At 36.7% G+C, this 27,754-nt stretch overlaps 1 protein-coding gene across 1 annotated transcript in view; it reads left to right on the forward strand.

The window, feature by feature from the left end:
- The window catches only part of dnah9l (dynein, axonemal, heavy polypeptide 9 like), a 67,248-nt gene that overhangs the window by 595 nt on the left and 38,899 nt on the right, over positions 1-27,754 (forward strand). Inside the window, exons 2-34 of the mRNA XM_059031329.1 lie at positions 664-854; positions 1,418-1,613; positions 1,910-2,009; positions 2,309-2,520; positions 2,802-3,035; positions 3,400-3,567; positions 7,104-7,220; positions 7,557-7,694; positions 8,171-8,295; positions 8,889-9,084; positions 9,617-9,721; positions 11,037-11,429; positions 11,911-12,243; positions 12,533-12,787; positions 13,148-13,317; positions 14,276-14,501; positions 15,415-15,528; positions 16,895-16,981; positions 17,463-17,621; positions 17,889-17,972; positions 18,349-18,507; positions 18,796-18,918; positions 19,244-19,366; positions 20,106-20,330; positions 20,665-20,756; positions 22,654-22,780; positions 22,905-23,057; positions 23,235-23,468; positions 23,869-24,000; positions 25,336-25,496; positions 26,508-26,664; positions 27,028-27,173; positions 27,276-27,392. Of these exons, the coding sequence (XP_058887312.1) occupies positions 664-854; positions 1,418-1,613; positions 1,910-2,009; positions 2,309-2,520; positions 2,802-3,035; positions 3,400-3,567; positions 7,104-7,220; positions 7,557-7,694; positions 8,171-8,295; positions 8,889-9,084; positions 9,617-9,721; positions 11,037-11,429; positions 11,911-12,243; positions 12,533-12,787; positions 13,148-13,317; positions 14,276-14,501; positions 15,415-15,528; positions 16,895-16,981; positions 17,463-17,621; positions 17,889-17,972; positions 18,349-18,507; positions 18,796-18,918; positions 19,244-19,366; positions 20,106-20,330; positions 20,665-20,756; positions 22,654-22,780; positions 22,905-23,057; positions 23,235-23,468; positions 23,869-24,000; positions 25,336-25,496; positions 26,508-26,664; positions 27,028-27,173; positions 27,276-27,392 (5,552 nt within the window). The remainder of the gene's footprint in view (positions 1-663; positions 855-1,417; positions 1,614-1,909; positions 2,010-2,308; positions 2,521-2,801; positions 3,036-3,399; positions 3,568-7,103; positions 7,221-7,556; positions 7,695-8,170; positions 8,296-8,888; positions 9,085-9,616; positions 9,722-11,036; positions 11,430-11,910; positions 12,244-12,532; positions 12,788-13,147; positions 13,318-14,275; positions 14,502-15,414; positions 15,529-16,894; positions 16,982-17,462; positions 17,622-17,888; positions 17,973-18,348; positions 18,508-18,795; positions 18,919-19,243; positions 19,367-20,105; positions 20,331-20,664; positions 20,757-22,653; positions 22,781-22,904; positions 23,058-23,234; positions 23,469-23,868; positions 24,001-25,335; positions 25,497-26,507; positions 26,665-27,027; positions 27,174-27,275; positions 27,393-27,754) is intronic.

Genomic DNA, 27,754 nt, shown 5'->3' on the forward strand with positions numbered 1-27,754 from the left:
AATAATTTATATTCTCTTTCAAGACTTCTGTTTCTTTGAAAACAAAATTGCTCTGCATTTTGAAGAATGGCAGTATGAAAATATCCAAGACTAATTTCAAAAATGAGCTTGGGTTTGGAGAAGTGTCCTGCCTACCCCTGGAGCAATTACCAGTTCTCATCAACGAGGTACTCGTAAAAGCAAAAAAAAAAAGTGCATGCAGTCGTGACAGACAATATACTTATGTAGGTATCAGTATTTTAAAATAACACCTGTATTATACACTATGGGAAACGTACTGGCAAATTGCTCCCTCTATAGTAAATGAATGAAGTGGGCCATTTTACATACAAAACAATGCTTCCCCTAATGACTTACATGTTTTACAGATAGTAGCATGCTTTGACGGAATACACAACTGAGATTACTCGTACGTTTCAGTGCAATAGACATGCAAACTTAGAGCTTTCTTTAACCTCCTATGGTATCAGATTCATGTAAAGCTATTTCATTTACTTATGCCTCTTTAAAGCCTCTACGCTGACCTGCTATGAACTCCTATTAGCTACCTGATATGATTAAAGGTTCTGATCATTGCATGCTGGGAGGTATTGATACATAATAAATAGCTGTCGTCTGTGCTGTTGGTTTTAATGCATATGTTCTCATACATTGTTTTTAAAGGTTGTGGTTCCTATTTTGGCCAACACAAATAATCATGCTGGCTGGCCCCGGGTGGTTTCAGAAGACATTAGGAAACATGTTGAAAAATTAAAAAGCAAATTTATCATGCTGCGAGGCCAGGTGGAAGGAAGGACCCTGCTGCCACTGCCGCTGTGCATAGAGGGATCTGAAGAACCGGATGGTTTTGACAAGTAGGTGTCCAAATAAGGACCACAGCATAGTTTGGTTAGCAAGACATTGTAATTATTAGTAGTGTTATTGGAATCTAATTCCACAAGTTTTTTTTTAGTGTTGCTTAGACAGATAAACAATGGATAGCGTGTATATTCAGAAATCCATGGGGAATAAAACACAGAACACAATTACTGTTTCAAGTAAAATGATATGATATACTACATATCCATTTTATAATGTGCAACACCTTGGTTTTACAAAGCATTCCTGCCTGGGGTATATATTCATTCATGCTAAACTACTAATGAACAAAACTTGGTTTAATTTGAAGCAGTTAAATCAACATTCAGCATTGCTCCTTACAATTTCTATACATTTCACTTGGTTTTAATTCAAAATTGAGGCAAACTGCAGTGGTACTGGATAAACTTTGCTAGATAAACCTTGAATGTGTGGACATACCCCAAGCCAAAAAACGCCAATCTCCTTCAGTGAAATGAACTATACGTTTATTGACGATTATGTAAAATAACTGTGATATTGATCTACAAATCTATAATCCATGCATGTTGTTCATTAGCTCCAGAATACCACGCATTGACAGAACACTGCTGTATTCAATTGAGACCATGGTGATACAGTGGACACACCAAATCTCTGACGTCTTGAAGAAAGACTCAAGCCAAGCACTTTTAGAAGGGGAAAATCCTGGGCCTTCTGCTGAGATAGAGTTCTGGGTAATACAAAAAGAGAACTTAATTGGAATTCAAAAACAGGTAAATTCTTTTTTACAATTTCATAATGTTAAGCAGTACAGATAAGGCTACATCCAGGTGGCATTTGAAGACAGTGTCTAAGAGAATAGAGCTGTAACTATATATATATATATATATATATATATATATATATATATATATATATATTGTTATATATATATATATATTGTTATATTTATATATATATATATATATATATATATATTTATATATATATATATATATATATTGTTATATATATATTGTTATATAATTTAATAAATAAATAAAATCTAATGTACTTTTTCTTTTCACAGATACAGAACCCTAAAGTGGTTAAGATAATAGAAATCTTGAAAAAGATAAAAAGCAGCTACTATGCAACCTTTAAAGAAATTATCTTGAAAGTGGATGAAGGTAAAATCACACTCACTGTGCCTTTTATGAAATTGTCCAAACTATAAAACTCTAAATATCAAATAAACCTCTTCTGAGAAAATGGACTGGGTGAGTGTGGTAGGTCACCTGTACTGAGAGTGAATCTTAAAGCAAATAAAATTAATTATGTTGGACTAAAATGAGATGAGATCCCAGTCAGAAGCAGGCAGGTGTGGATATTTGTTATTCTGATTTACATCTATAACATTCATTTGAAGAATAAGGTAAAGAATATTGATATAATATTTTGTAATAACATTTCCCTTTTATGTTATTAGCTGTCTCAGAAGCGCAGGACATAGAGCTACATCTTAGACCCTTGAAAAGTCACATTGCCTACTTTGAAGAATGTACTTTTACAGGCATTGAAGTTCTCATAGCCCCTCTCTTCCACACCCTCTGCCTGATCTGGAGCCATTCCAAATACTGTTGTGTTCCATCCAGAATCGTTGTCTTGCTGCAGGAGTTTTGCAATCTGCTGATCGAACGGGTATGAAGTATTAACAGCAAAGTACTATCAACCTACTTGATTTTTATGGTACAAGCTACCTATTATTTCAGCTACACTATAACAGAAATGAAAAATACAAACCAACTTTCTGTGGAAAGCTTGCTTAAAAGTAAGTGACCTTGAATAGCACTTTGTTCCGAAAAGGAACAAAGGTATATCTATAGAGATGCAAGTATTTTTTGTGTCCCCCATAAAATTAAGTTGACTTTAGAGTACAAACAAGTAAAATAAATAAAACCTGGCCTTTGTTGTCTTCCTAGGCCTTTGCATACCTGATTCCTGAAGAGCTTTTTAAAATGGAACTGGAAGAAGGAATCGAGAAAGTGCAACAAACCATACAGACATTGAAAAGCTTTAAGAAATCTTTCACTCAACACAAAGACAGGATGAGCCGGTATTACAGAGGAGGGGAGGAAGTGAAACGTTGGGACTTCCCTTCAAATCTCGTTTTTGCACGAACTGACAGAATCCTCGACAGACTGCTGAAGATTGAGGTAAATACGTTGCGTGCTGTATAAGAATGTATTAACTATCTCCAGTTTATGAAAAGACATGCAGCATTACTACAGAACCCCTTTTGTTCAAACTTATCGGAGGGCAAAGAGCTTGTATATTAGTGTTTGGACAGAGGGGAGTTTTTGAAACTTGTGGAAAATATTGTGGGACATGTCCTCCAGTTTAGAAATAAGATACTTGTTTGAATTAAAGAGTTGTGTTAAAGGTAAGTCCACTGTATTACATTTTGTCTGCTAAGCAGATACAGCCCGTGGAAGATGAGTTAAAGCCCTCTCCCCATTATAGTTTTTAATGGTGACCACCAAAGTAGTAATTCAGTGGATGAAATGTGATGCTTTCCAGGAGCTATTTGCATCAGCTCTTGACTTCCTCAAACTGGAGAAGATCGAGCTCGGGGGATCTCGGGGAAAGATTCTCAGTGAAATGGTGTACGGCATGAACGAGGAATTCCATGACGGGTGGAGGGTCCTGCGAGAAAGGAAATACGATCCGCTGGATTACCGGAATCTGGTAATGGAAAAGTTTCCTTTTTATATAACTGGTTTAGTCTTTAAAAAAGAAAAAAAAAAAAAAAAATCATATTTGTACATTGCTGTAACCCAGGTGTATTTATCTATAGAACAGTCTTGACCGAGGCAAACCTTTAAAACATCAAACTGTCTTAACACTTGATGAATTATCTGAGGTTAAAGAAAAACTACAGAGAAGAATGAATGATCCTTAACAGAGTAATAAAATAAAATGAAGCATGTGAACTAATATAACCTTTAAGTTCTAGGCATATACCGTAATTTTACAGCATTTAAATGGCACAGCATACAAAATATAATTGCAATGCAATTATTTAATCAGCTATAAGCGCTTAATCAATAGACTGTATTACTTTGTAATTGCCAAGAAAATGTATTCTTTTCAGGATAAGGTACACCGTTGTTTCTTCAGAGTGCTGTAACAGCAGGGGGTAGAGTGATGCCCCCTGAAACATGACTGCTGAAATCTATACAAAATTGACAGACTTTTGAAAGAAACGGTTGGGGTGAAAATGTTAAAATCCACCAATCTTTTACTGCGTAGACAATGTACATTTAAAAAAAAAAGCTGGACTGTCGATGCTACAGCTTTGTTACTTGGTGCTTGTTTTATATGCATAATATGCATACTTACTGTGTGTAAATTGCAGTATAATTAAGCATTAATGAACGGTTTGGAAGTCGTTTAGCGTCTAGCATCCAGTTAGGTTTTTAAATTGTAATAATTCTAACATAGACTGCTGGCCAGGGACTTCCTGTTAGTGGTGTTCGTTTATGGGCACCTATACAGTTTTAGCTGTAATAAACCAGGTAGCCTAGAGACATGAGACTGGATTGACTGACAGCTTTTTTTATATATTTATTTTTCTTAAACGGCTCTACTTTTGTTTCAGTTTAACTGCATATAGTATTCTTTTTTATTTCCATTTATGTGCAAAATACATAAACATTATGATAACGTTAAAGGAGGTAAGCTCAACTCTGTATACTGCAACACTGCAGTATTACAAAAAACATTCTCCTCAACTGCTACAATTTGAAAACACCATAGGGATTATGTGTCATCCCAGAACTCCGGTAATGAAAACAATTCTCCTGAAATTATTTCTTGTATTATTTTTTTCAAAAAGGCACCAAATATCTTCAGAAATGAGGCTCATTTTGATTTCCCCTGATGCCTAATTTCAGAGACCACTCATATCCCTTGAGCAGTACAGTTTTCCATGAATATACTGTCATTTTATAAGCAAAGAACTGATAACTATTGCGTGTGGTAATCAACTGCGGTTTGTGGAAGTGGAATGAAGGGGAATACATTGTGAGAAAGAACAGCAGTGTGGTTTAGATGCAGTTGAATGCACTATAATGCTGAACATAGCAACATCAGTACAGTTTGTAATGGTTGGAAACTGACATCCATATGTATTTCATATTTTCGTTCTATCCCTTTACACTGTATTCACGTAATGTCTTGAAAATGGAGTATCAGAGGGTTGCCCAATGAGTAAATCCTGTTCAAAACCAATCCTGATGTTTACAGTGTACTTCACTTTCACTAGAGTTTGGCAAAGGTTTCCTTTGTGCTTTATACAGCTTCGGCAAAGTTCTGTCAATGTCGTATGCCCTTAATTTATTGTAAAAGACAAACACAGACCAGGTAACTCGTACAGAAAGGAGGCACAGCAGGTCTCTGTTCAATATCCTGATATTCTTCTGTCTACATAATATGGCCAATTTTGGACTAGGTCAGTGATTTTATTTCCATCAAACATCTTCAGACAATTTAGTGACCTCCCGCCAGCTTCCCAGCAGGGTGGGAGCAGTGATGCACCAGGAGCAAGTCTGTTGACATTGAGAAAGCCAGCTTTGTTAGTCAAGGTGAACCATTATCTGCGGAGCTAAAAACTGCCTATTATGCAAACTTATTATTGGTAGTTTGTGGTTCTGTGCTCTGGGTTTCGTTGTCCTGTTTATTGTCATTATTTGTCATCACTGCTTAGAGAGCTGTCTGGATGAAAGTAAACTTTAAAATGGCATACAAGTTTCGAAACTGGAGGGTGGCTACTGGATTATCTACAGTACTTCAAATCACAGCAGATGGTTTACAGTGTGCAATTAGAAACAATGTTGTGGTTGTTAATAAGTTCAAATTGTTGGCTGCCATTCTTCAAGGTATGTCTTTGAACTCTTACTTTGTGAAATCATACATTTTAAAATTTCAGCAAAAAAAAAAATAACATTGTTGCAGAGTGTGGCAATGTGCCCCGCCCCTGTGTGCATATTATGTGTTGTATGGTGCGTGTGTTAATGTTGGTGTATAGATTGGTACACGGGATATAAACGGGTCTGTGTTTCACGTGTATTTAAATTGTATAATTATATTTAGGCACGGGATTGCACTATCACTTCACGTGCATTTAAAGTATAATATGCGAGCACGGGGTTGCACAGAATTAATTCACGTGCTGGGATTCAAGTGAATAATTAATTAGTAATTGAATCCCAGCACAACAGTATATATAGATGCACGTTTCTTTCACTCGGGGGTTGGGTGTTCGGTGAGTGGAGAACGGGAGAGAGAGAGAAGGAGTAAAGTAAATATAAAAGAACGTAAATATTGTTATCTGCTCACCGTGTTTGTTTGTCTGTCTAGTCCGTTTTGTTCGTCTATTTTATTTTGGCCTCAAGTGCCGTGTGCTGTGTTTTGTTGTTTCAAACCTTTCATTTTCTGTTCTGTTATTAAATGCTGAGCGAAAGCATTCGCTCAGCTTCACCAAACCACAAGTCTCTGTCTGTTTATTTCCTGCTTCTGGTCTGACGCCACCCACTCCGGCCGTCTTTGTGACACAGAGAAACACCGTATTCTCTTTTTAAGCTTTAACCCACACTTTACTGTTTTTTCTTAACGCTTTTTTGACAGTTGTTTTAAAAGAGGGATTGCAGTTTAATTCCTGTTTTAATACCCCTCCTAACCTCAGGGAAAATGAGTACACGAAATGGGACCACTGTTTTCTTTGTCCCCCAGATGGAAAACAGTGTTTCATAAACACTTTAATTCTTCTGTAAGCGGGATGGTTTAGTCTTCTTTATTATCCTGTTACCGTAGACAACACTATCACATTTTAAAATAATATTGCAATTTAATATTTGTTTCCACACACCCAATTCCCAACATTACCTGAACTATAAACCTTTATCATGAAATGGTGAAATGGAAAGCACTCACTCAAAACTCCCTGCTAAATTACCCAGTGTAGTGGTATTAGCTGTCCATCAAATACCCCACAGCAGGCTGCCATTCTCCGAGTATGAAATTTACTCTAAAACATGTTCGATATTGCTTCATTGTGTTTTGGGTTTGCATTTATGCCAGTGAACTACAATACCCTCAGTTTAATTTCTCCTGCCAGGATTGTTGCAGGTAATATGCATGAATGCAGACACACTCTCTCAGTGAATGTGAGGGATGTACATATTATCTACCACAGTTACTGATGAAAACTGTAATCTATACAGGATTTTCTCTCCGATTACACACGATTCATTGAACAAAACAAGGATTTTGATCAGCGACTAGGAACCGTGCTTAACCTCGCATTTCAAGACTCAAGAGGGCTGGAGTCTGCCTTTAAGGTGAAGACAATTTTCTTTCCATTTGCAGTATCATTACTAGCTGTAGAATTGACTGTTGTCAGACACAGTCATTGCAGAGATGACAAAAATATATATATATATATATATAATATAATTTGTTTGACTTTTAAGGTAATTTAGTTTCATCGTTGTGGTATGCATGCTTTTACAATACCACATGAATAACTTCAGCTTTATATTCTGAAAATGTCAAAACTGCAGTCAACAAAAGTCCTACCGATTTAATTGATTTCATTATGCTTTTTTTTTTTTTTTTTAACCACAAGAAATGTTGTGTTCCAACTATATGTTCAAAGACATGATTGTTTTTGATAGCTTTTGCAAATCTTTGGTACCCTGTTGGAGAGGCCAGCCATCAACAAACTCTTTGCTCCAAACTACATTGTCCTACTTAATATGTTTGAGACGGAGATGAGCTGTTGCCGGCAAATCCTTGACAGTCAAAGAGAAAAAGTAAGTAGTTTCCTGGTTCCATTTGTCAGTGTAGATTGCTTTTTTGTAATGCTGTCATTTTATCACATGCAAAGTAATTGTAGTTTTATAGTATCAGATATATAGATGGAGACAAAGGACGTGATTCAAGTAAAACAGAATAAAGGACCAAAAAACCTACATATGTTAAGTGCAGTGGTGTCGCAGTTCTTGGTTATGGAAAATCACACCATAAAATCCATATTTTATATATATATATATATATATATATATATATATATATATATGTATATATATATATATATATATATATATGTAATTTTTTTTTTACATCACCAGTATCTTGTTCTCTGTTTCTGAGTCATGGGAGAATGACAATCACATAACATAGAGGAACCACAGCAATTGGAAGTTTCCAGAAGCTGCTATGTGATAGTATTGTTCTATAGAAAATAACTTTCTCTGAATTTCATAGGTGTGTTTTTATTTCCTTCTAGCTGCACAATGGTTGTGCTGTTCTCAGTAAAAATATGCCAGCAATTGCAGGCAACTTGAAATGGTCCCAGGAGCTGCGTGAAAGGATCCTGAGCCACCAAAATAATTTCAGGCACATAAGTCACGTGTAGGTATTGTGTTGTTTTTTTTCTAGAATATCTTTTATGAACTTTAGCCCTGTTTTTCCACCCAGTTTGAAATGCCCCGTTGAAATGTTCCATTGCGGCTGCAGCCCACTGAAGACTGATGAGAAGCACCAATCAATCCAACTCTCAGGACTAGAAATTGCCCTTAGCAATGGTCACATGATTGAAGTATGAGCAAGTGTTTACCTTTCAGGAGGACAATATCAATGGGCAACCTCCATTCTCGCTGCCAAGCCAATCGCTTCTTTTCACCTCTTGAACCCAAGAAACTTGCATCATATACTGAACCATGGAAGCAAGGGCCCAGCCTGGGAAGTCTATGCCTGGGCTTGTCAGGCACCTGCTCAGTAGTGGTTGTTGAAGTCGTTGTGGTTATCCCAGCCTGGTCCACATAAAAAATAAACTCACTTTGAAAAATGTCAGTAAAATGGAGCTTGTTTAAGGGTTGTGCATGCACTAAATTGCCTGAAGTTTGGTGGAAATAATGAATAGCCTATGCCTGCCACAGTAACAGCTCCTTGTGCTGCCACCAAAGCATCATGTAAATATGCTTTGTATTTGGGTGTTATTTCAGATCTTTAGAGACAAGCGAAGCTGACCTTGTTTTTAAAAAATGTGAGAACATTTTGGACCTGCTGGATCAGCATGATGAAGAGGTCTACACTTCATGGACAGAGAGCCTGGATGCGCACTGCAACTCCAACCTGAACCAGCCACTGCTGAAGCAAGATCTGGAGACTGGATTATATGAAACAAACTTTGATCCTGCTGTAAGTAACTAATATGTAAGACATAATTTACTGAGAACTATTTCTATTAAAGTTACAAAAACCTAAAATAAACATTAGCTATTTAAGGTAAGGCCTACTTACTACAATTTTATGTATTTTTTTTCTATGGTTCAGCAAAATGAACACATGCATTTTGGATTTTTAAGATTTGGTTTATGTAAACCAGAAAAAAACAGACATTTAGACCTACAATTCAATTGTGGTTCCCAGTTACACAGACGTACAACAACTGACTAAAGGTTTCAAAAGCTTTGGATCTGGAAGACACCCAGTCACACCTTGACTGCAATCCCACCTTTTTGATCAATCTTCAGTGTTATTGAGATACCATGATATAACCAAAAACCAAGTTGAAAATGCATCACCATTTCTCCAAGACATGGTTGGTTTGGTACATTTGGTTTCCAAATATTGAGTTCTACTTTTCAAAATAGTAGCTGATGTGGAAATATTTGAACGGTTAATAATAAAAATGCAAACTAATTATCAGTTGTATTGTTTTCTTTCATAGCTTTCTTCTGTGCTTCGTGAAGTGAAGTATCTAAGGATGCTGAAACACCACAATATACCAGAGATTGCTCTTCTTTTGTATTCAAAGAGTGAGACGCTTCACATGGTACATTTCTTCATTAATTTTATCAATAAATGTAGTCATCATTAATTGGAAAATCACCATGTACTGCATGCTTAGTGTGTGCTTCTATGTTCTACCTGGTGCTTTTTTCTCTTGTCGCCACAGTAGTTATGTGTGTCTTTTCTACATAGGATGTCATGAGGTCTGTACCAGTGCAGTGTTTTTTCACAATCATTCCCTCCCTTTCATCTCATTAAAAGCAAATAATTTGGTTTTAATTAATACCATCCAAGTACAGAATACAGTTAAGCAGGTTGTTTACAACCCTGTTAACCCTTTAGATCTATTAGAGGCATGCTGACATGTTTGGGAGTTTGTCCATTAGGGATAACTGAAGGGTGATGAGGTGAACTATGCCCAGTTGATTTCCTTTCCAAGCCTGCTGGAGTGCAAATGGCAATACAGCGCTCCCTGTGGGCCCTCCGCCAAAATTAGCAACTCTGCAGCACCAGAATTCAAACCAGCTAACTCTTGATTTCATGATCTGCCCTGCACTACAGCATGTTAGTGCCTTTACTGGATGAGCAACTGGGGATCCCTTATTTACTTTTGTATTTGGTTGTTGGTTAGCTTGTCTGTTTATTATTTGAAACAAATTATTTGAAACATCCTTTAGTGTATTCATAAGTAGGATTTTTATCCAAATCGATAAAACAGGATATACACACTTCTGACACAGTGATACTGCAGCTTTACTCACTTTTGTCTGCTGCTAAAATATTGCTGTGACCTTTGGAGTCACACCTAATATATTATTTTTCCTTTGGAGCTTCTCCATCACACTTGGAATTAGGTCATATTCCCTTGGGTGTAATTCTAGGTTATGGGCAGCTGGGCACCATGTGGGTTACTGCATTGAAGTTATGACTGAAACACTTGAATCTAATCCATTGTTCACAGACCCACAAATCCACTGGCACATGCACCCACGCTACTTTAAACAAGTCTATTTTGTCAGTGTGCCTCTGTAAACTCCAGCTCATCAAAAAGGGGTGTAATTAGGGAGACAAGTGTACAGTATTTGCCTATTCTGCTTGTTTTTACGTTTCATTGTGTGTACCCAGTTCTTTTGTTCCCCTTGTCTTATTTAATTTTGCTGTTTCTCACACCAGTCCATTGTTTTAATGGCAATAGGAAAACCCCGCCTTAACCTAAGGGCTTGTGCTGTGTGGAGTCCAATAGAAAATGTATTTCAATGCTGCATGGTTCAGTTAGATTTTTTAATTTGTGTGCATTTCATTAATTAAATCTTTGTTTCTGCCTAATATTTCTTTGGATCCTGCTTTAAACTCATTAGTATACTGGGACCCTATATCTGATATCAAAGTGGTACAATAGACTGCAAAGTACTATTCTGGAAGTGGAGCTCCATCTGATAGACAGTGAAATGCAAACCATTGAACAGCAGCTTAAACCTGCACTTGAGGTGCTAACGTGGCAAAATGATGACCTGTGGGAATACATTCAGCAGACTAGAGATCTTGTCTGGAGTGTGGACAGCAGAGTTCAGAAAGCCAAGAGCAACGTGGAAGCAATCCAAGCCTTGATGCACAGCTTAAATGACACTCCGTTTGTGACCAGAAAAAACAATCAAAACGGTCTGCTTAGCTTCAGTGACAAAGACGAGAGGATGGGCAAGCTTTACAATATGATCCAAGAAACTGGAAAAAATATTCATCAGCTCGTTGAAGTAAGACATCTTCATTATGTAATATTAATGTAATTTATTAACAACCCCTTGCTAGAGAGTCTATGCATTTATAGATGTTCCCTTAACATTTTAGAACGAAAAGGTTGTTAGAAGTGGTAGCTCTCTCATCTTGTAAACATAAAACACATACATTAGTTTTTGCATGATTATGGAGCATTAGTGCCTTTTTTTTACATGTGCACTATTGTGGTGATTTGTGGTAGCAAAAGAAGAAATAATACAGTTGGTGCCTGCAGTTACTGCTCTGGAGACCTGGGCTTGAGTGTGGCTTAGATGACCAAACAATATGACTCAATTGTCACTAGGATCTTCTGTAGGCAGTCTGAAAAAAGAGAACCCAGGGATTGAACTAATATTGGAAACCTCACTCATTTTGTATGTAACATCATCTGTCATTTTATAGTGCTTTTATAGAGGTGATATATCCAATTGTAGTAAAGGAATTCTTTATCTGAAACAGGAGAATCAGAAGTTGTTTGGTGCTGATCCAGGATCTGCTGAATGGAGAGCGTACACTGAGTATATCGACAGCATGGTTTTAGATGGGCTCATCCACGCTATCAGAGGCTCTCTCCAATACTTAATTGAGAACACTGACACTGCTTTGAACATCGCCCCTTTATTTGAGGTGCAGCTGGTACTTAATGGCAGTGAGATGACTTTTAAGCCTCCCTTAGACTTTGGAATACATGTTAATGCTTATGACATAATTGACGGGATGGTAAAAGATATCTTTAAGACTGCTTCTTTCATACGTCGAGTAGCCCAACACATTGGGACGAACACCTATCAGGTAACTGGTATTGCATGTGGTTTGAAATGTGTGACTAATTTAACCCAATGTAACATTCATATAGTGTGGGTAATTGGTCTTGTCTTACAAGGAATAAGTGTCAGTTAAAGCCTTCAGTGACAGGTGTGATTTGTGATCTGCTATTAACTGAGATTTTAGGGAGGAAAATGTTCTAAGCAGATACTGTTATTATTAAATTCTGGCTGACTCATATATACTTATAAGAGCACCCAATATTTCAGACTGACCTTTACAAGCAAATGTTCTTCTTTTTCTCTTTTCTTTTAAGGCTGATATAGACCATTTGGCTGAATTAGCTGAGCTTTCTCAGATCATCCTGAGTAGAGTAAAGAGTGTTATTGTCAAAGTCAAGGAGTTTCAAAACACCTTCAGCAGCTACAGCTACCTGTGGATGGATGACAGGAATGAATTCATGCAGCAGTTTATTTTATATGGTCATGTTCTCAGTACAGAGGAGATGGAACTGTATGCAGACTATGAACTTTCGAAGTGCGCACCACAGCTACAACACTTTAAAGAGCAGGTAATCGTGGCCAGCATTCTGAGTGGCGTCTTTAGTGATATACAAGCACAAATATTTTAACACATTTGGACAAAATGCCATGATACATGTCTGTATTGCTACCTTAGCAAAGAAAGGTACCCTAACTGGTTAGATTTACCTGGTCATTCTTTGCTTCAAACACTTTAAATATGTTTCTTTAAGCAAATACACATTTCACTGTTTGTTTGTTTTTGGTGTACTGTATGTGCCCTTTATTGTCTGATAAACCAAACATGAAACACTGAACTACCAGGTTTGGTCCTTTCATTTTTGTACAGCAAGGTGTATTATGTCTTTCTTCTTTTGGTTGTGCAATTATTGTATCATTCTGATTCTTAGATAAACATATTCGAAACCTTATACATGAAAGTGAAAATGTTTGATGACAAGAAAGTGTTCAACGGTTGGTTCCAAGTAGACATCAAACCATTTAAGGTCTCGCTGATGAATGTGATAAAGAAATGGAGCTGGATGTTCAAGGAGCACCTGCTGGATCACGTTAATGACAGGTAATGCAAAGCTGATTACCAAATTATGATTGAAAAAACTACTCTTGATGAAGCAGTCTACTTCTGCAGCTTAACCCATCATGTTTTCTAGTTTCCTCAGTGCAATGCAGGTGTCCTGCAGTGGTGTGATCAGTTTGAGTTTCATTAGTCTTACATGTGCAATATAGAGAGGTAACAGCATGGCATTTAATGTACTGGTATTCATTTTATATACAATGATATACTATTGTATATGAAAACGGTAGAAAAGATGATATTAATGAAGAACGACATGTAAAATAAATCCCAATAAATGTATTCTAATTAAATATCTCTATTCCTTCTCGCCTCCTTCCATGCTTTTTCTCAACCAGCAACATTTGCAATCAGTTATCATACGAGCAAAGACAACCTTTTATAATGGATATATAAATACTGACACTAGGATTCTATGTGCATGTGTTTTATGCCAGGGGTCACAGCTGGATTTTATTTGAGCATTTACAGCACTAAGGAATCGCCCTGAAATGGATCAACCTCCAGGATGATTCCCCTGTGCTGTAAAACGCTCCATTAAAACCCCAGTTTATCTCGGCAGGGTATAGGTTGATCAAATCGCCCCCTTTTGTTTCTTACCGTTTCACCCACAAATTTATCATTAAATCAAGAATGTGGGCAGTTTATAATAGATTCTTTAGATGCAGATAGTTGGATTGTAAAATCCATCCTAATATTTCAACTATGTACAAACAACCCAGTTAAACCAACAGAAGTCTTCCTTAATAACACAATGGGAGAGCATCCAGTCTACTCTATTATTATTTCACTATATATTATTTCACCTGCAGTTTCTACCGTAAAATCTCAAATAGAATACGCATTAGAAAGATTTTTTATTCTTTTTTTTATTGAAATTGAAAAAAAGTGCTTATTTTAGGTTTGAACTGTAGATTCTTCATCTTGTTAAATTCCATTACAGTGTCAACGAACTGGAAATTTTTATTCATGAAACAGAAAAAGGTTTAGCCAAGGAAATCACAGACGGGGACTATGGAAGTCTTGTTGAAATCATGGGGAACCTCATGGCTATCCGCGACAGGCAGATAACAACAGACGATCATTTTAAACCCTTGAAGTCAACTGCTGATCTGCTCAGAACCTACGGCCAACAACTGCCTGAGCAGTTTTACACCCAGCTTGAGGTAGTTAACATGTTGAACTGAAACCATTATATAATTTAAATTGTGTTTGCTTGTTTTGTGACACATGAAGATATGAGTCTTTTCATGGGAAGCTAACTTATAAAATATTCTTTCAAGGCACAGGTGTGAGTTTGTATAGACTCGCCCCTGCAGGGTAACAGACATAATGCACTTATTATTTTAGCCCAGCAATGTCCAATGGATGGCTCGGGCCATGTGTGGCTCGTTGAGCTCCACAATATGGTTCTTTTCGAGGCCATATATCCCATTTATCTCAGTTAATAGATTTTAAAATATTACAAAAACAATCGGTATATTGGCAGATATAAGTACAGTCAAAATGCGTCACAACTGATGTTGTATTTAAACATGCAGTATGTTTAATGAATACCAAATTCCTGAAGCCGCTTCATAGAGAAGTTGAAATGTTTTTTGTTTCAATTTCCTTTCTTGTATTTTGTCAGCTTTTTAGTTTTAGTAAACTAAACTTATTTTAGGTAAGTCTTTTTTTTCCCTGGTCCCTGGTCATCAGTGTGGCTTGTTTAACCATAAAGATTGAATAGCTCTGGTCTGGTAGCTGGATCACTTAGATAAACTGGTACCTCCAGAGCACGACTGTTCTTGATGAAACATGAAAAAACCTCAATGGAGTAATTTGGTGCCCTGTACTTCCCCAATAAAGGATATACAGTACATTGAGTTTTTAAAGTTATCGAAGGACAATGTTTAACATACCATTAGACACTTTTTCAGATTACTGTAAAAAATAAGAATGTTTACATAATATAGTAAATGAAAGCAATACAAGAGATTATATGGTTTATAACCACAGCTCAGAAATGTTTGCCTCATTAAAATGTATAAGGCAGTGAATGAGTGAAAAGATGTACGTTTTTCTTTTGGATATCAACAGGAGCTCCCAGAGAAATGGAAAACCCTTAAAAAGATTGCCTTCACAGTAAAGCATGAAGTAGCTCCTCTGCAGGCCAATGAAGTGGCTGTTATCAGGAGGAAATGTGTTCACTTTGAGGTGAGATCAGCTTTGTGCTCTGAACCAAACCATTTCTCTCTTTTTGTCCTTGTAACAAGCTGGAGGTAGGCTCCAGTGAAGCGAGAAATTGTGAACTCCAAAAAGCTCTCTAAAGATAACAATTCTGTGTTTGTTGGTAATGCATTTTGGATGAATCTGATAGAGAAGGCCTACTTGAAAATGGGTGTGATGTTACCTCCCCTTGTATGGTGAGTTATGTTTAATCCTGTAGCTTATGATATTCACTTGCTAATACTGCTGTCACAGCAAACATATTTACTTTCTTTATTTGTCATTCAATTTGGATTTATTAAAAAATATTTTCTTGTTTTATTAAGCCATCTATATACTGTGGTTATATACTATATGAGGAGACTAAAACACTGTTATAGAGCATGACTGATACATTAACATTGTACTTCCACATTGCACAAGCTGTTGCACTAGAAAGAGTTACCGTATGTACATTTCATAATGTCACTGTGCATGTCCAATGTTCAAGATATTAGTGTAGGCTGCCTCCAGCCATTAAAATGAAACAATAACATGCAGTCATAGTGGATAGAACAACCTGCCAACCATGGGCCTTAAATCTGCTCTGTCCAAGGGTCTTCCCAACTGTGATTGAAACACACTTGCCCCCAGGGAGAAGCAACATTTTCACAATGTATTTCTGGGATCATTTGCATAACAAATTAATTGTGTGAGAGACGTCGCAGGGGGTTACATTTTATTACCATCAAAGCGGTTGACTTGAATTCTGAGTATAGAAGCGCAAGACAGCATTTAGCTAAATTGTTTTGTCAATTTGTTGATCTGAATATTTCTGCTTGATAAACGAAATAATCATGAAATCTAAGGATATACGATGTAACACGATCCAAGATGGCGGCGGGAGGTTGTGTGCTTGAGTGTAATGTTTGCTGAAGTTATTTATTTTGTACCTTTTTTGTAATGTATTCCTTATTTCTGTTTTGTAATGTTTGGTTTTGTTTTATGTTAACTGTTTTGTGCTGTTTTTTTTTTTACTTTCTTGCTAAGACCCCCTTGAAAATGAGCTATACTGTATGTCTCAAGGGTTCTCTCCTGGTTAAATAAATTTATTTGAATTAACCATCCAGTATGAGATGTTACAAACAGCTGTATCCAAGAAAACTATTCTCTAGTAATTTTAATTACATTGCAGAGATCCTTGTGATAGTTTTGCTGGAATTGACACAAGCTTATTATGTCCTATGTAGACAATCAGCTTTAAATCTATTAAAACGACAGCATTGAAGCTGTTGGCTTTCAAGCTGTCAGTTATATTAAGCATTTATTTAAATAATATGTTTGTTAAAAGTGCCGGGAAAATGTGTTCTTTCAGATAAAACAGCATGAGTTCAGAGAACAATTTCAAAATGAAATCATCTTCAAGATTGATGTACATAATCCTTATAAGCTTATAGACAAGGTAAGCATGTAGCACCAGATTAATCCTGTAAATGGCATGTTTTATTGACTTAGTCAACCCCCACTATACAATCTTCCCTTTTTAGAATGGTCTAGAGTAGTAAATAAGGTAAATTTTCCTGCTAGCGGTTTTTTTTTTGTTTTTTTTTAATGAAAGGCTGGGGGTATTTTAAAATCTAGGGGCTACTACACCTTTTTACAAAAAAAACTGACCAAGTCTTTTACTTGGAATTGTAAAATGTCATAATTCTATACAGACATTGTTTTTACTACATTCCTAGCTTATCTTGGAAATTACAGACTGCTTCTTTAGTTTGCTTGTACTTTTATTATATAGTGCTCTGAGACAACTGTTTATTGACGAGCTACAAAATGAACTAACCATTTAAAACAAGCATATAGAGGCAGCATAATGATTCATGTTAGAATGAAAACTTTTCGGACATGCAGGAGTCAACGCTAACAGTATCCACCTTTATTAGACTCATAAGAACGTTGCAAAAATGGAAACGGAAATGCAAAAACTCCAGGACACGGCAAATCTCTTTGAAGTCAGCGTTCCAGAGTATAAACAACTGAAACAATGTCGTTCAGACATCATTCTACTCAAATCAGTCTGGGACATGGTCATTTTTGTGAAGGTAATTTTATTCTAATACGCTATTTACAGAGATGCACACTGTATGTACTTTTTATAGTTTTATTATGTAAACTATTTTACCATTAAGAATTAGATTAAGGTTTATTGTGGATTTACCAAATGTTTAAGTGATTACATTTTCAATAGCACTACTGAAGACATTATTTATATCAGGCATTTTACATTGCTAAACAGCAGTATAAAATGTGTGTTTTGTTTATTGATTTATTTATTTTAAAATACTGATATGCTTTTTGTTTGGAAAAAGACTAGTATTGAGGACTGGACTAAGACACCATGGAAAGAAATAAATGTTGAGCAAATGGATATGGAGTTGAGAAGATTTGCCAAAGTATGTAACATGTAATGCATGTCAGTATTGTGTGTGTTTTGTAATAATACTTACAACATTTTAAACAAAAACATTTTAGTTAGAGAAGATTACAGTAGAAGACCAAATATGTATGTATAAAAACAAACAGATAAAGTTTGGAATATTCTGTATATAGTTCCTTATCCAGGCACATTTCTCTTAGCTAAGTTCTGCTTTTCTAGTAAGTTCTCTCAATGTTAAACATCTTTAAAGATACAATACTAGAGAGTGTCCCTCTCATCTATGCTGGCCCATGAATAATAGAATCCCCTATTCTCTCTGCACACAAAGAAACTGTTGAAACCTTCTTTAGAACATGTTTAATTTTTAATGTAATACAAACTGTTTTATTCAGGAGATGAAAACACTTGATAAAGAAGTTCGAACATGGGCTGTGTATGCTGGCCTTGAGTCGACTGTTAAGAATTTGTTGACTTCACTTCGGGCAGTGAATGAGTTGCAGAATCCAGCAGTCAGAGAGAGGCATTGGCAACAGCTTATGAATACGACTGGGGTAACTCCTAATTCCCACTTCCTGCCCTTCCTAAACACTGCTATTAGCATCAGCATGGGGAAGTATATATAACTAGAGAAGTGCTTATCGAATTGTGCTCAAGCTTGCTTAATAACAATCTTCTGCAAGATATTGAGAATATCAGAATGGACATGGAGGTTCCTGTCCCTTACACTTACATTCATATTGTGGATGTACTTTTTCATGATGCTGACGGTCTAATGGTTTTGTATGTACAGCTGTGGTTGAGAAAGTATGTTACTGACATACTTGTTTACTATCCCAAAGGTGAGGTTTGTGATGAGCGAAACAACCACACTGGGAGATCTGTTAGCACTGCAGTTACATCGAGTGGAGGATGAAGTCAAAAACATTGTAGACAAAGCAGTGAAGGAAATGGCAATTGAAAAGGTGAGCTCCGCTTTAAATGTGAGTGAATCTGGATTTGAAGTCCACCAAGAAGGGATGGCAGAAGTAGCGTCTTTATTCACAAACCTTGTCCTTTTATGATTGAGAATCACTGCAAAGATTCCCAGTTTCGTTCTTGTTCAAATTGTTTTGTGCACTGTCGAGGTCACCAAACTGATTCAGCTAGGCTTCCAGAGGTGAAAGGATATATCCGTGGCCCAATGCACCACACAAACCTCTGTCTGCTGTTTTATTGGAATATTGGGTGTTTCACTATTTAGACTTGGACGGATAAATAATAGTAAAGAAATTAATATTTTTGCTTTAGGTGCTGACGGAGATTAATCAAACCTGGAGCATGATGAACTTTTCCTATGAAAAACACCACGGCACAAGCACGCCATTGCTGAAATCCGATGAAAATTTGATTGAAACTCTGGAAGACAATCAGGTAATTGCTTCTAGATAAGTTGTTTATAGATGTATTTTGTTTGTCTTTCAGGGATAGGATAACCATCAAATTGCTTCTGCGAGGCAGAGACAATGTTACGGCTCAGCAGCTCTTTGTTGGCTCTGAAAAGAGCTGTCTGCAAATAAATACATGCTCTAAACTAGGCTTTCTCCTTTGCTTCTTTATAAAGGGATCACATAATCCTTAAACAAATTAATAGAAGGAGGCACTTGGTGAAGTCCTTTTGCACGATACACCTTTCAGATGTTGCAATCCTCATAATCCTCCATCTTCCTCAAATCCGACCACATGTAGATTGATCAGTATCTGCCTTTGGGGAGGTTTCTACTCAATTTAAATAAGTGTTCTTGGTTGCCTGGTTGCATTGCAGCCTCAGAGTAGCTCTGCCAAGTCTGACAGCCGGTATACAGTATGTCCCTAATTAAACTGATGCATCTTTGCTTCAGCCTGCTTTACTGCAACTTTCTAACTGACCATGTATAATGCGCTGGGGCACATTCCCTGTTCCATGTGTCTCCTTTGCATAAACTAACAATACATGTGACAATGGTGGTCACCCATTGATCTTCAGTATTTCTACAGTACATGAGTTGGTTACAGCTGAGACATTCAAATTGGAGAGAAAATTGGGGTACAATTCATGACTGGGCACTCTGTGTTTAAAGATAAAAGGGGTAGGCCAATGCAAGATGGCTGATCTTTCTTTTGTATGAAATAGGTCCAGCTGCAGAACATCCTGATGAGTAAGTATGTGGAGTACTTCCTGGTGCAGGTGAGCGGCTGGCAGAAGAAGCTGATGGTGGCAGACCTCGTCATCTCCATCTGGATGGGGGTGCAGAGGACCTGGGCACACTTACAGAGCATCTTCACCAACTCTGAGGACATCAGAAATCAACTGGTGGAGGACGCCAAGAGGTTTGAGGGCATCAACCTCGACTTCCAGGTGCCTTCAGCTGTTTCTACTACATATCCTGTCCATCTGTGCTCATTAGAAGTTGAAATTGTTTTTACATGCCAGTGGTTGCCAACATTGTGTGTGGAAATGGGTAGATTGCTTTGATGTGCTTGCGGAACCCAGACCAGAGTTTGGGAACTGGTTTAATCATATTCTGAATTTTAATGTTCATGCATAACATGAAACAATTACACTTTTTTTAATATATATAATCAAAAAGTGTTGTCAACATTGATTATTCATTAGCCGAAATGTTTGTCTGCATCACTTAACTTTTCATAAATTTAACCCATGAATTTTAATGTTCTTCCTTTTTAATCAGAATCTAATGGCTGCAGTTGTTAAAACGAGCAAAGTCATTGATGTTACGAATCAGATGGGATTTCTGGAGAAACTGGAAGTACTTCAACAAAGGTGTTTCTTTAAGTTTGTAGCTTCATGGATTTCAATAAATAAAACCACCATTTAGATACAAACATCTTGTTTAATATTGTGACCTGGTACAAGAGTGCCATACATTCACCCATGAAAAGGATTCATTACCATTTACATGTCCTGATATTTTATTTGTAACCTGTTTAGTATCATATTGTGTGTGTTCTGTATCATTCTCTACCGTTCTGCTTAGATCATTATTTACCACCAGAATTGCTGACTAATGTCAGCAACTGCTTAAAAATGCTGAATTGAGGTGGTTTTATAAATGACCACCAGGGTTGTACAATTGTAATTTGTCGCTCTTTTGCAGCTTTGGCAATTGTGAGTTAGTAAGTTGAAAGTCTCCATACAATTTCTATGTTTTGGAGGGTATATTATTTCATAAATTGCAGTTGCACATTCCTAAAGTCCACGGTACATTATACAATTTCGCATGGTTATCACATCATTATTGCACTATGCAATCGGGCTCGATCGGATTTCATCCTATCGCAAGCTAGCAAGCGGGGCTCTATTTTCATGCAATCAGAGAAGCAATTTCCTGCTCTGCTTCTGTACTCATAGTCATACACATGAAACTGTGGTAAACTGGTAAACGTTTTAAAAGCTTTCTATGAACGTACATGTTTACAAGCACCTGGTCAGTTTAAACATTTTAATAAAAATAATGGAAGGGGAAATAAAACTACAAAGTAATCAATCAATTTAAGTGGCTAACCAAGAAAATGTGTCTAACCAAAGTATGAAAGGTGAGTTATTTGTGGGGTTTAATAAAGTGTATATGTGTTGAGTGTTTAACGTTTTAAATGTAAAACTTAAACCCCCACAAATATTTCACCTTTCGTACTTCAGTAATGTATAAAATGACGATGAAAATGTCCATCAATTAATGAGATGATTACTCCTGTTTAGTAAGAATAACAGCCTATATATATTGTAACATCCGTTATAAAAAAATGTCCAAAAGTAGTACTGCAAGTGTGCCAAAATAAGATACGGTACCAATAGGACCATAACTATATTAAGAGATATACCAAAACAGTCCTAAACTGAAATTACCAGCACAATGAATGATTTTTAAAATGTATTTATTAAAAACAAAAAATAAATCCTTAATACATTCTGTAAAATAAACACATTCAGACATATTTACAAACACAAAAGTACACATGCTGTATGTTCTATGCGCATAGCAACCTCAAAATACAAAATAGGCGTATACAAATACTCTCGTTCCCGCTTCCAGACACCCTCTATATATAGTGCATCTCATCCAATTGCACTCAGAGTGATCAGCCGCGATTGCACGCGATTGATTGCATGCGATTGGATTGCACCGAAATTGCATAGTGTATCGTGGCCTTCATGCTCATTTTTCAAACCATTTAAATTCAGCTTTTTCTGTGCTTGAAAAATTACTTAGTTATAAGCCTGATAACCAATGATATTAAACAGGTAACAAATTAATTAAATGCAGACAGTGTAAACTAAGTATACCATTTACAACAAGCACATTCTCAAAAAATGCAAACTGCAAAGGTAAACTACAGATGACCACTATCCAGTACATAATATGCAACTATACTCAGACTTCAATTTCAACTAAAACAATACCAGGGTTTATTTAGATGATTCCATAGAAGAAGACTGTTCCATTGAGTTTAGCCCACAATAGCTTCCTTGCTGAATTCAGTATGAGGAAAAGCTAATGTATCTTTTATAAGGGCTAGGATTAGGTTCAGGACGACATTTCAGGGTAATAATATATTACAGTATTACTTCGTGATACTTGATGACAATTCAGACTAGTGTTTGTTAAAATCTGACTTTATGTAAACTGTTGTTGCTGATCCCACTAAACCCTTTTTTGTAGGCTGTCAATCTGTGAGAAAGCCTTGGCAGAATACCTGGAGACTAAGAGGCTCACATTTCCAAGATTTTATTTTGTCTCTGCAATGGATTTATTAGAAATCGTTTCCAAGGGAACACAGCCAAAACAGGTACATCTTAAAAGAGATTCTTGCACCATTAAAGAAATGTAAATTACATTTATAAGTTGTTTAATCTGTGTAGAGATATACAACCTAAACACTTTTTTTGTTATTCTGCTGTGTCATTTAACAGGTTACAAGGCACTTATTAAAACTGTTTGATAACCTGGCAGACCTTAAATTTAAAGAGAATGAGGTAGAAGGAGACAAGCAAAGCGCCACTGGCATGTACAGCAGGGAAGGGGAGTATGTTCCTTTCTCACAGCCGTGTGTCTGCGAAGGGCAGGTAAGGGTGTCTCAAATCACTCGCTGACATAGCATGAATTCAAAAAGTGGACGATATCGGCCCCTCTGACCCACAAAACAACTTGAAAGTAATTTTTTTTTTTTTTAAACAGTCACTGGTATATTTTTTTAAACAAAATTCCTGGATTGAACTGCTTTTCTGTTGTACCCATCTCAGGCTGAGTGTTGGTTAAGTCATTTGGAAGAAACCATGCGATCCACAGTTCGGAAGGAGATCATGGAGGCTGTGGCCGGGTATGAGGATAAGCCTCGGGATCAGTGGCTGTTTGACTACTCTGCCCAGGTGGCCCTCACCGGCAGTCAGATTTGGTGGGCAACAGATGTTGGAATAGCCTTTGAGCGCATGGAAGAGGGATTTGAAACAGCTTTGAAGGATTACAATCGTAAACAGGTATACTTTTCTTGCTTATGTGCACCTAAGACGATTACAATTTGAGAACCAAGTTTATGAAAATCAAACCGTGCACACGAGCCTCTTTTTGTACATTGCTATCTGTAATAAGATAGAAAATGCTTGAGCGGTTCTTATTTAATGATTAACAGGCTGTGGTATTTAGATCCTGCAATGTTTAGATCCTTCAATTGAATAGCCCACCAAGTCTGCTAATACAGCTTTTAGTTTTCTGGCCTGCCTATCTTCATGTGAGAGGAAGGCAGGTACTGCTTGCTATTTCATTATTGTGTTACAATTTAAGTACTTCTTTGAGCAGAACCGCAGCATTTAGCATTTGACATGCAAAGAAAATTGTTTTGCAGTTTAATATCTCTATTGAAATATAATTATTTTCCAGATTACCCAGTTGAATGCCTTGATAAACATGCTGCTAGGAGACCTCACCCCCGTTGATCGTCAGAAGATCATGACAATCTGCACAATTGATGTCCATGCTAGAGACGTCGTAGCCAAGCTCGTAGCACAGAAGGTAATTTGTTGTAGCAATTACCCAGAAACATTTTAAAAGCCTAACATAAAGAATCATTTCTCTGTTAAAAGGGCATTTTCCCTTGCTTGTGTCTAAGTGTGACAGCATGTTTTGATTTCTTCAATTTTGCCTTTCGTCTTAGAAAAAGAACATTGTCCCATTTTTCCAGTTAAAGCCGTGCCATTATTGCTTTGAAAAGGCCTTCCTCAGGGTAATCCTCTAGATCCAGTTTTTAATATAGGAAGCTGTTCCTAATTAAACATAAAGGGTGAGCACATGGAAGTCTAACATATGTTATGACCTTTAATGAAGAAATTGGTTGCATAATGGAACGAAGTGTGTGTTAAATCAGGTCTATTATACATGAGGTGGGTGTGTGTATGTGTGTGTGTGCGTGTGTAATATATATATATATATATATATATATATATATATATATATATGATGGTTTATTTCAAAGACTACATGTGTGTGTTTGTAACAATGGTGTAATGAAGCTGTCATGAGACAATTGCATGCATGGCTGCTGCTTCCAGGGCCAGTACAGTAGGTTTAAACTGCTTTTGTCTTGCATTGGTTCTTCGTGTTATTGAGATTGATTGAAATGTTGATTTAACTACAAATGCCTAATGCCTGTATTGAAGATATCTTATCGTTTCATGACTCCTCTTAAGACACTGAAGCCTGATACAATGTGTTAAAAGCTAGTGAAAAAAGTCAGCCTTTATTATTTTATTTGAAGCTATTTAAGCAGGATATACTCACTGAGATGCAACATTGCAGATACTAACCAGGCCTAACCTTACTTGGCTCCAAGGCATTCACTCATCCTCAAGGTGTAGTGTGGGGCACTCGTATGGCACACCTTCAGTTTTACACATAAACACTGCTTATCCAAATGTGATAAAACTGGGTTCCGACATTCGTAACCATACATTATTCTAAATCGTATAATCTGGCGATATAATTGGAAGGACCCATGTTTCTGGTCATACGTACCAGCATTTACATGTTAAACGAGCTACAGTCTGTTAGCTGTACGTGAGCAGAAACCAGCATCTGAGAGCGCTGTAGGTGGACTGGCTTTGAAGAGGCCAAGTGAGTCCCGAGAGTGAAATCTATCAGCCCTATCAGAATGAAAATGTCTTTGCATGCTTTGCTCTATTCATCACTCTTCTATTACATGCTTACTCTATAATTCATATCTGCCGAGTCGTTCCTGAACTGCTATGACGATTTATTGTAATACTTGATACTCGGAGAGTATGATTTTTATCCTCTGATGGCCAAGCATGTTGTTTTGATTGGCAGTTGATTTGACATTTATTTTATTAGGTGACTAATGGGCAGGCGTTTGCATGGTTATCCCAGCTACGGCACATATGGGATGAAAACCAAAGACATTGTTATGTCAACATTTGTGATGCTAAGTTTCAGTATTCTTATGAGTATCTGGGCAACACGCCTCGACTTGTCATTACCCCCCTCACTGATAGGTAAGATTCTGCCAATTGCATTAAAATGAATTAATCATAAAACTTTAAGAACTGTTTTAACAAATGCCTTGTTAAAGAATTCATTAATTTAATCCACTTTGCAGATTAAGCCTTTTATAAAAACAGTTGTATTTAGATTTTTTTTTTTTTTTTAAGATACAGTACTGATAAAAAAAAATACCTGTTACTAAAAATCTGTAATTTTTTTTTTTTAATAATTCTTTATTCGTTTTAAATTATTTTAAGTACAATATAATTGTGCTGCACTATCAAATTACCCCCCAGAAAAGTGATCACATATTTAGTTTGATTTGTTTTACATTATTAAACGGTCCCTTCTGTGCTATGTCTAACAGTCTCTAATTGAGTTCTCATTAAGTACCTTGTGCATACAGTATTACATTAATGATGAATTAGTGATGATTGCTGTAAGATTGGCTGCGTCATGTGGAATCTAATACCGGCATGGCACAGCTCATGGATGAACTGATGAACGTTGGCTGCAATAAAGTTTAAAATATTAATATTTTAGATCGCACAGAGATCATTTCTTCTATATAACAAAAATATTAGCAGTATTTATAGACCAGGTTTACAAAGTATTTGTGAAGTGTAAACTTTGCATCATGTTTGTTTCTACACAGACATTTCTTATTAGTTTTGTAACTTTTTAACGTTTGATTTCACAGACTAGCACTAATCTTGGACTACCAACCTAAGGTAACATACAGTAGGTAGGTAGTCCAAGATTAGTGTTATTCAGAGTCTGTGGAGGCAGGCATACAAAAACAGTGTTCCTCACTTTACAGTTGATTTCCATGAGTTGATATGAAAGGTTCTTACTTTGTTAAACAAAAGCATACTTTTAAAATTCCAATGTTCTATGTTATGTATTTGGTAGAATTATAATGCAGTTGCAATTAGGTGGGTACAGCAACGATATGTTTCATTGCTGTTAAAGGATGCCAGCTGTGTGGACAGTTGTTCTCAGAGCCCCCTCTGTTTGTGTAGGTGTTACATCACCCTGACCCAGTCGCTACACCTCACAATGAGCGGGGCTCCCTCGGGTCCCGCTGGCACTGGGAAGACAGAGACCACCAAGGACCTGGGCCGCTCCCTCGGGATCATGGTGTACGTGTTCAACTGCTCTGAACAGATGGATTACAAGGTGCTGAGCCACAGGGTTGTTTCCACACTATTGCATTAACACCTTAAGGACCGTTTTATTTAAATTATTGAAGTTGCATTGCATTGCATGTCAAAAAATGTTTTGTTTTTAGGAGTGTTAACTGAAAAATGTGATGCCTTTTAAAATACACATCCATGACTCCAAAATTCAAAGAGACACATTTTCCGTCTAGTGCGTTCATCAGTGTGTACTTGTGTACGTTCGTCTGCTTGACTTAGTTCTTTATAGTTTTGCCTGCAGAAATGACTAGCTACAATGTGCAGCAGAAGATCTGAAGCAATAACATGGATTTGTTTCAGATTTGTTACTATATTCTGTTTTGTGTGTGTGTTTATTTTCAAGTCCATTGGAAATATCTATAAAGGGCTCTCCCAGACTGGAGTTTGGGGGTGTTTTGATGAGTTTAACCGTATTTCTGTGGAAGTTCTTTCGGTCGTGGCTGTTCAAGTAAAAACTATTCAAGATGCCATCCGGAATAAGAAACAAAGGTCTGAGTTTAAGTCTTAAATGTGCTGATTTAAATGAGTATGTTTTTCAAAACATTTGCATATACATATATACTTTATAACTCTAATCCCTTTTTTGTGTAGGTTTTACTTCCTGGGAGAAGCAATAGAATTGAAACCTAGTGTTGGCATCTTCATAACCCTTAACCCTGGCTATGCTGGAAGAACGGAACTGCCAGAAAACCTTAAGGCCCTGTTTAGGTGTGAAACACTATGCTGCTCTATTTAAATTATAGTAATGACTCCCACTTTTTATATAACAAATTGCCGAATACATTTAAGATGGCATTAAGAAATTAAATCAGAATACAAGGATATGTTTTGAAACAAAAGGATGGTTAAAATGGGCTATAACTAATTTATAAATCTTTTTCATGATTTATTAATGTGTTTTATATATTGAATTAAAGGAGTGATAACCAAGGCTTTTTAAAATATGGTTGCTTTTTACTTGACCAAGGGAGTGGCTGTGACCTACAGTACAAGAAGTGGGTTTTTTTCCACTCTATAGTGTTGTAATCTATCCCAATTGAAAGAGCACAGTGTTGCTGTTTGTAGTAATT

Source organism: Acipenser ruthenus, chromosome 10 (assembly GCF_902713425.1).
Source record: "Acipenser ruthenus chromosome 10, fAciRut3.2 maternal haplotype, whole genome shotgun sequence".
Classification (NCBI taxonomy): Eukaryota; Metazoa; Chordata; class Actinopteri; order Acipenseriformes; family Acipenseridae; genus Acipenser; species Acipenser ruthenus.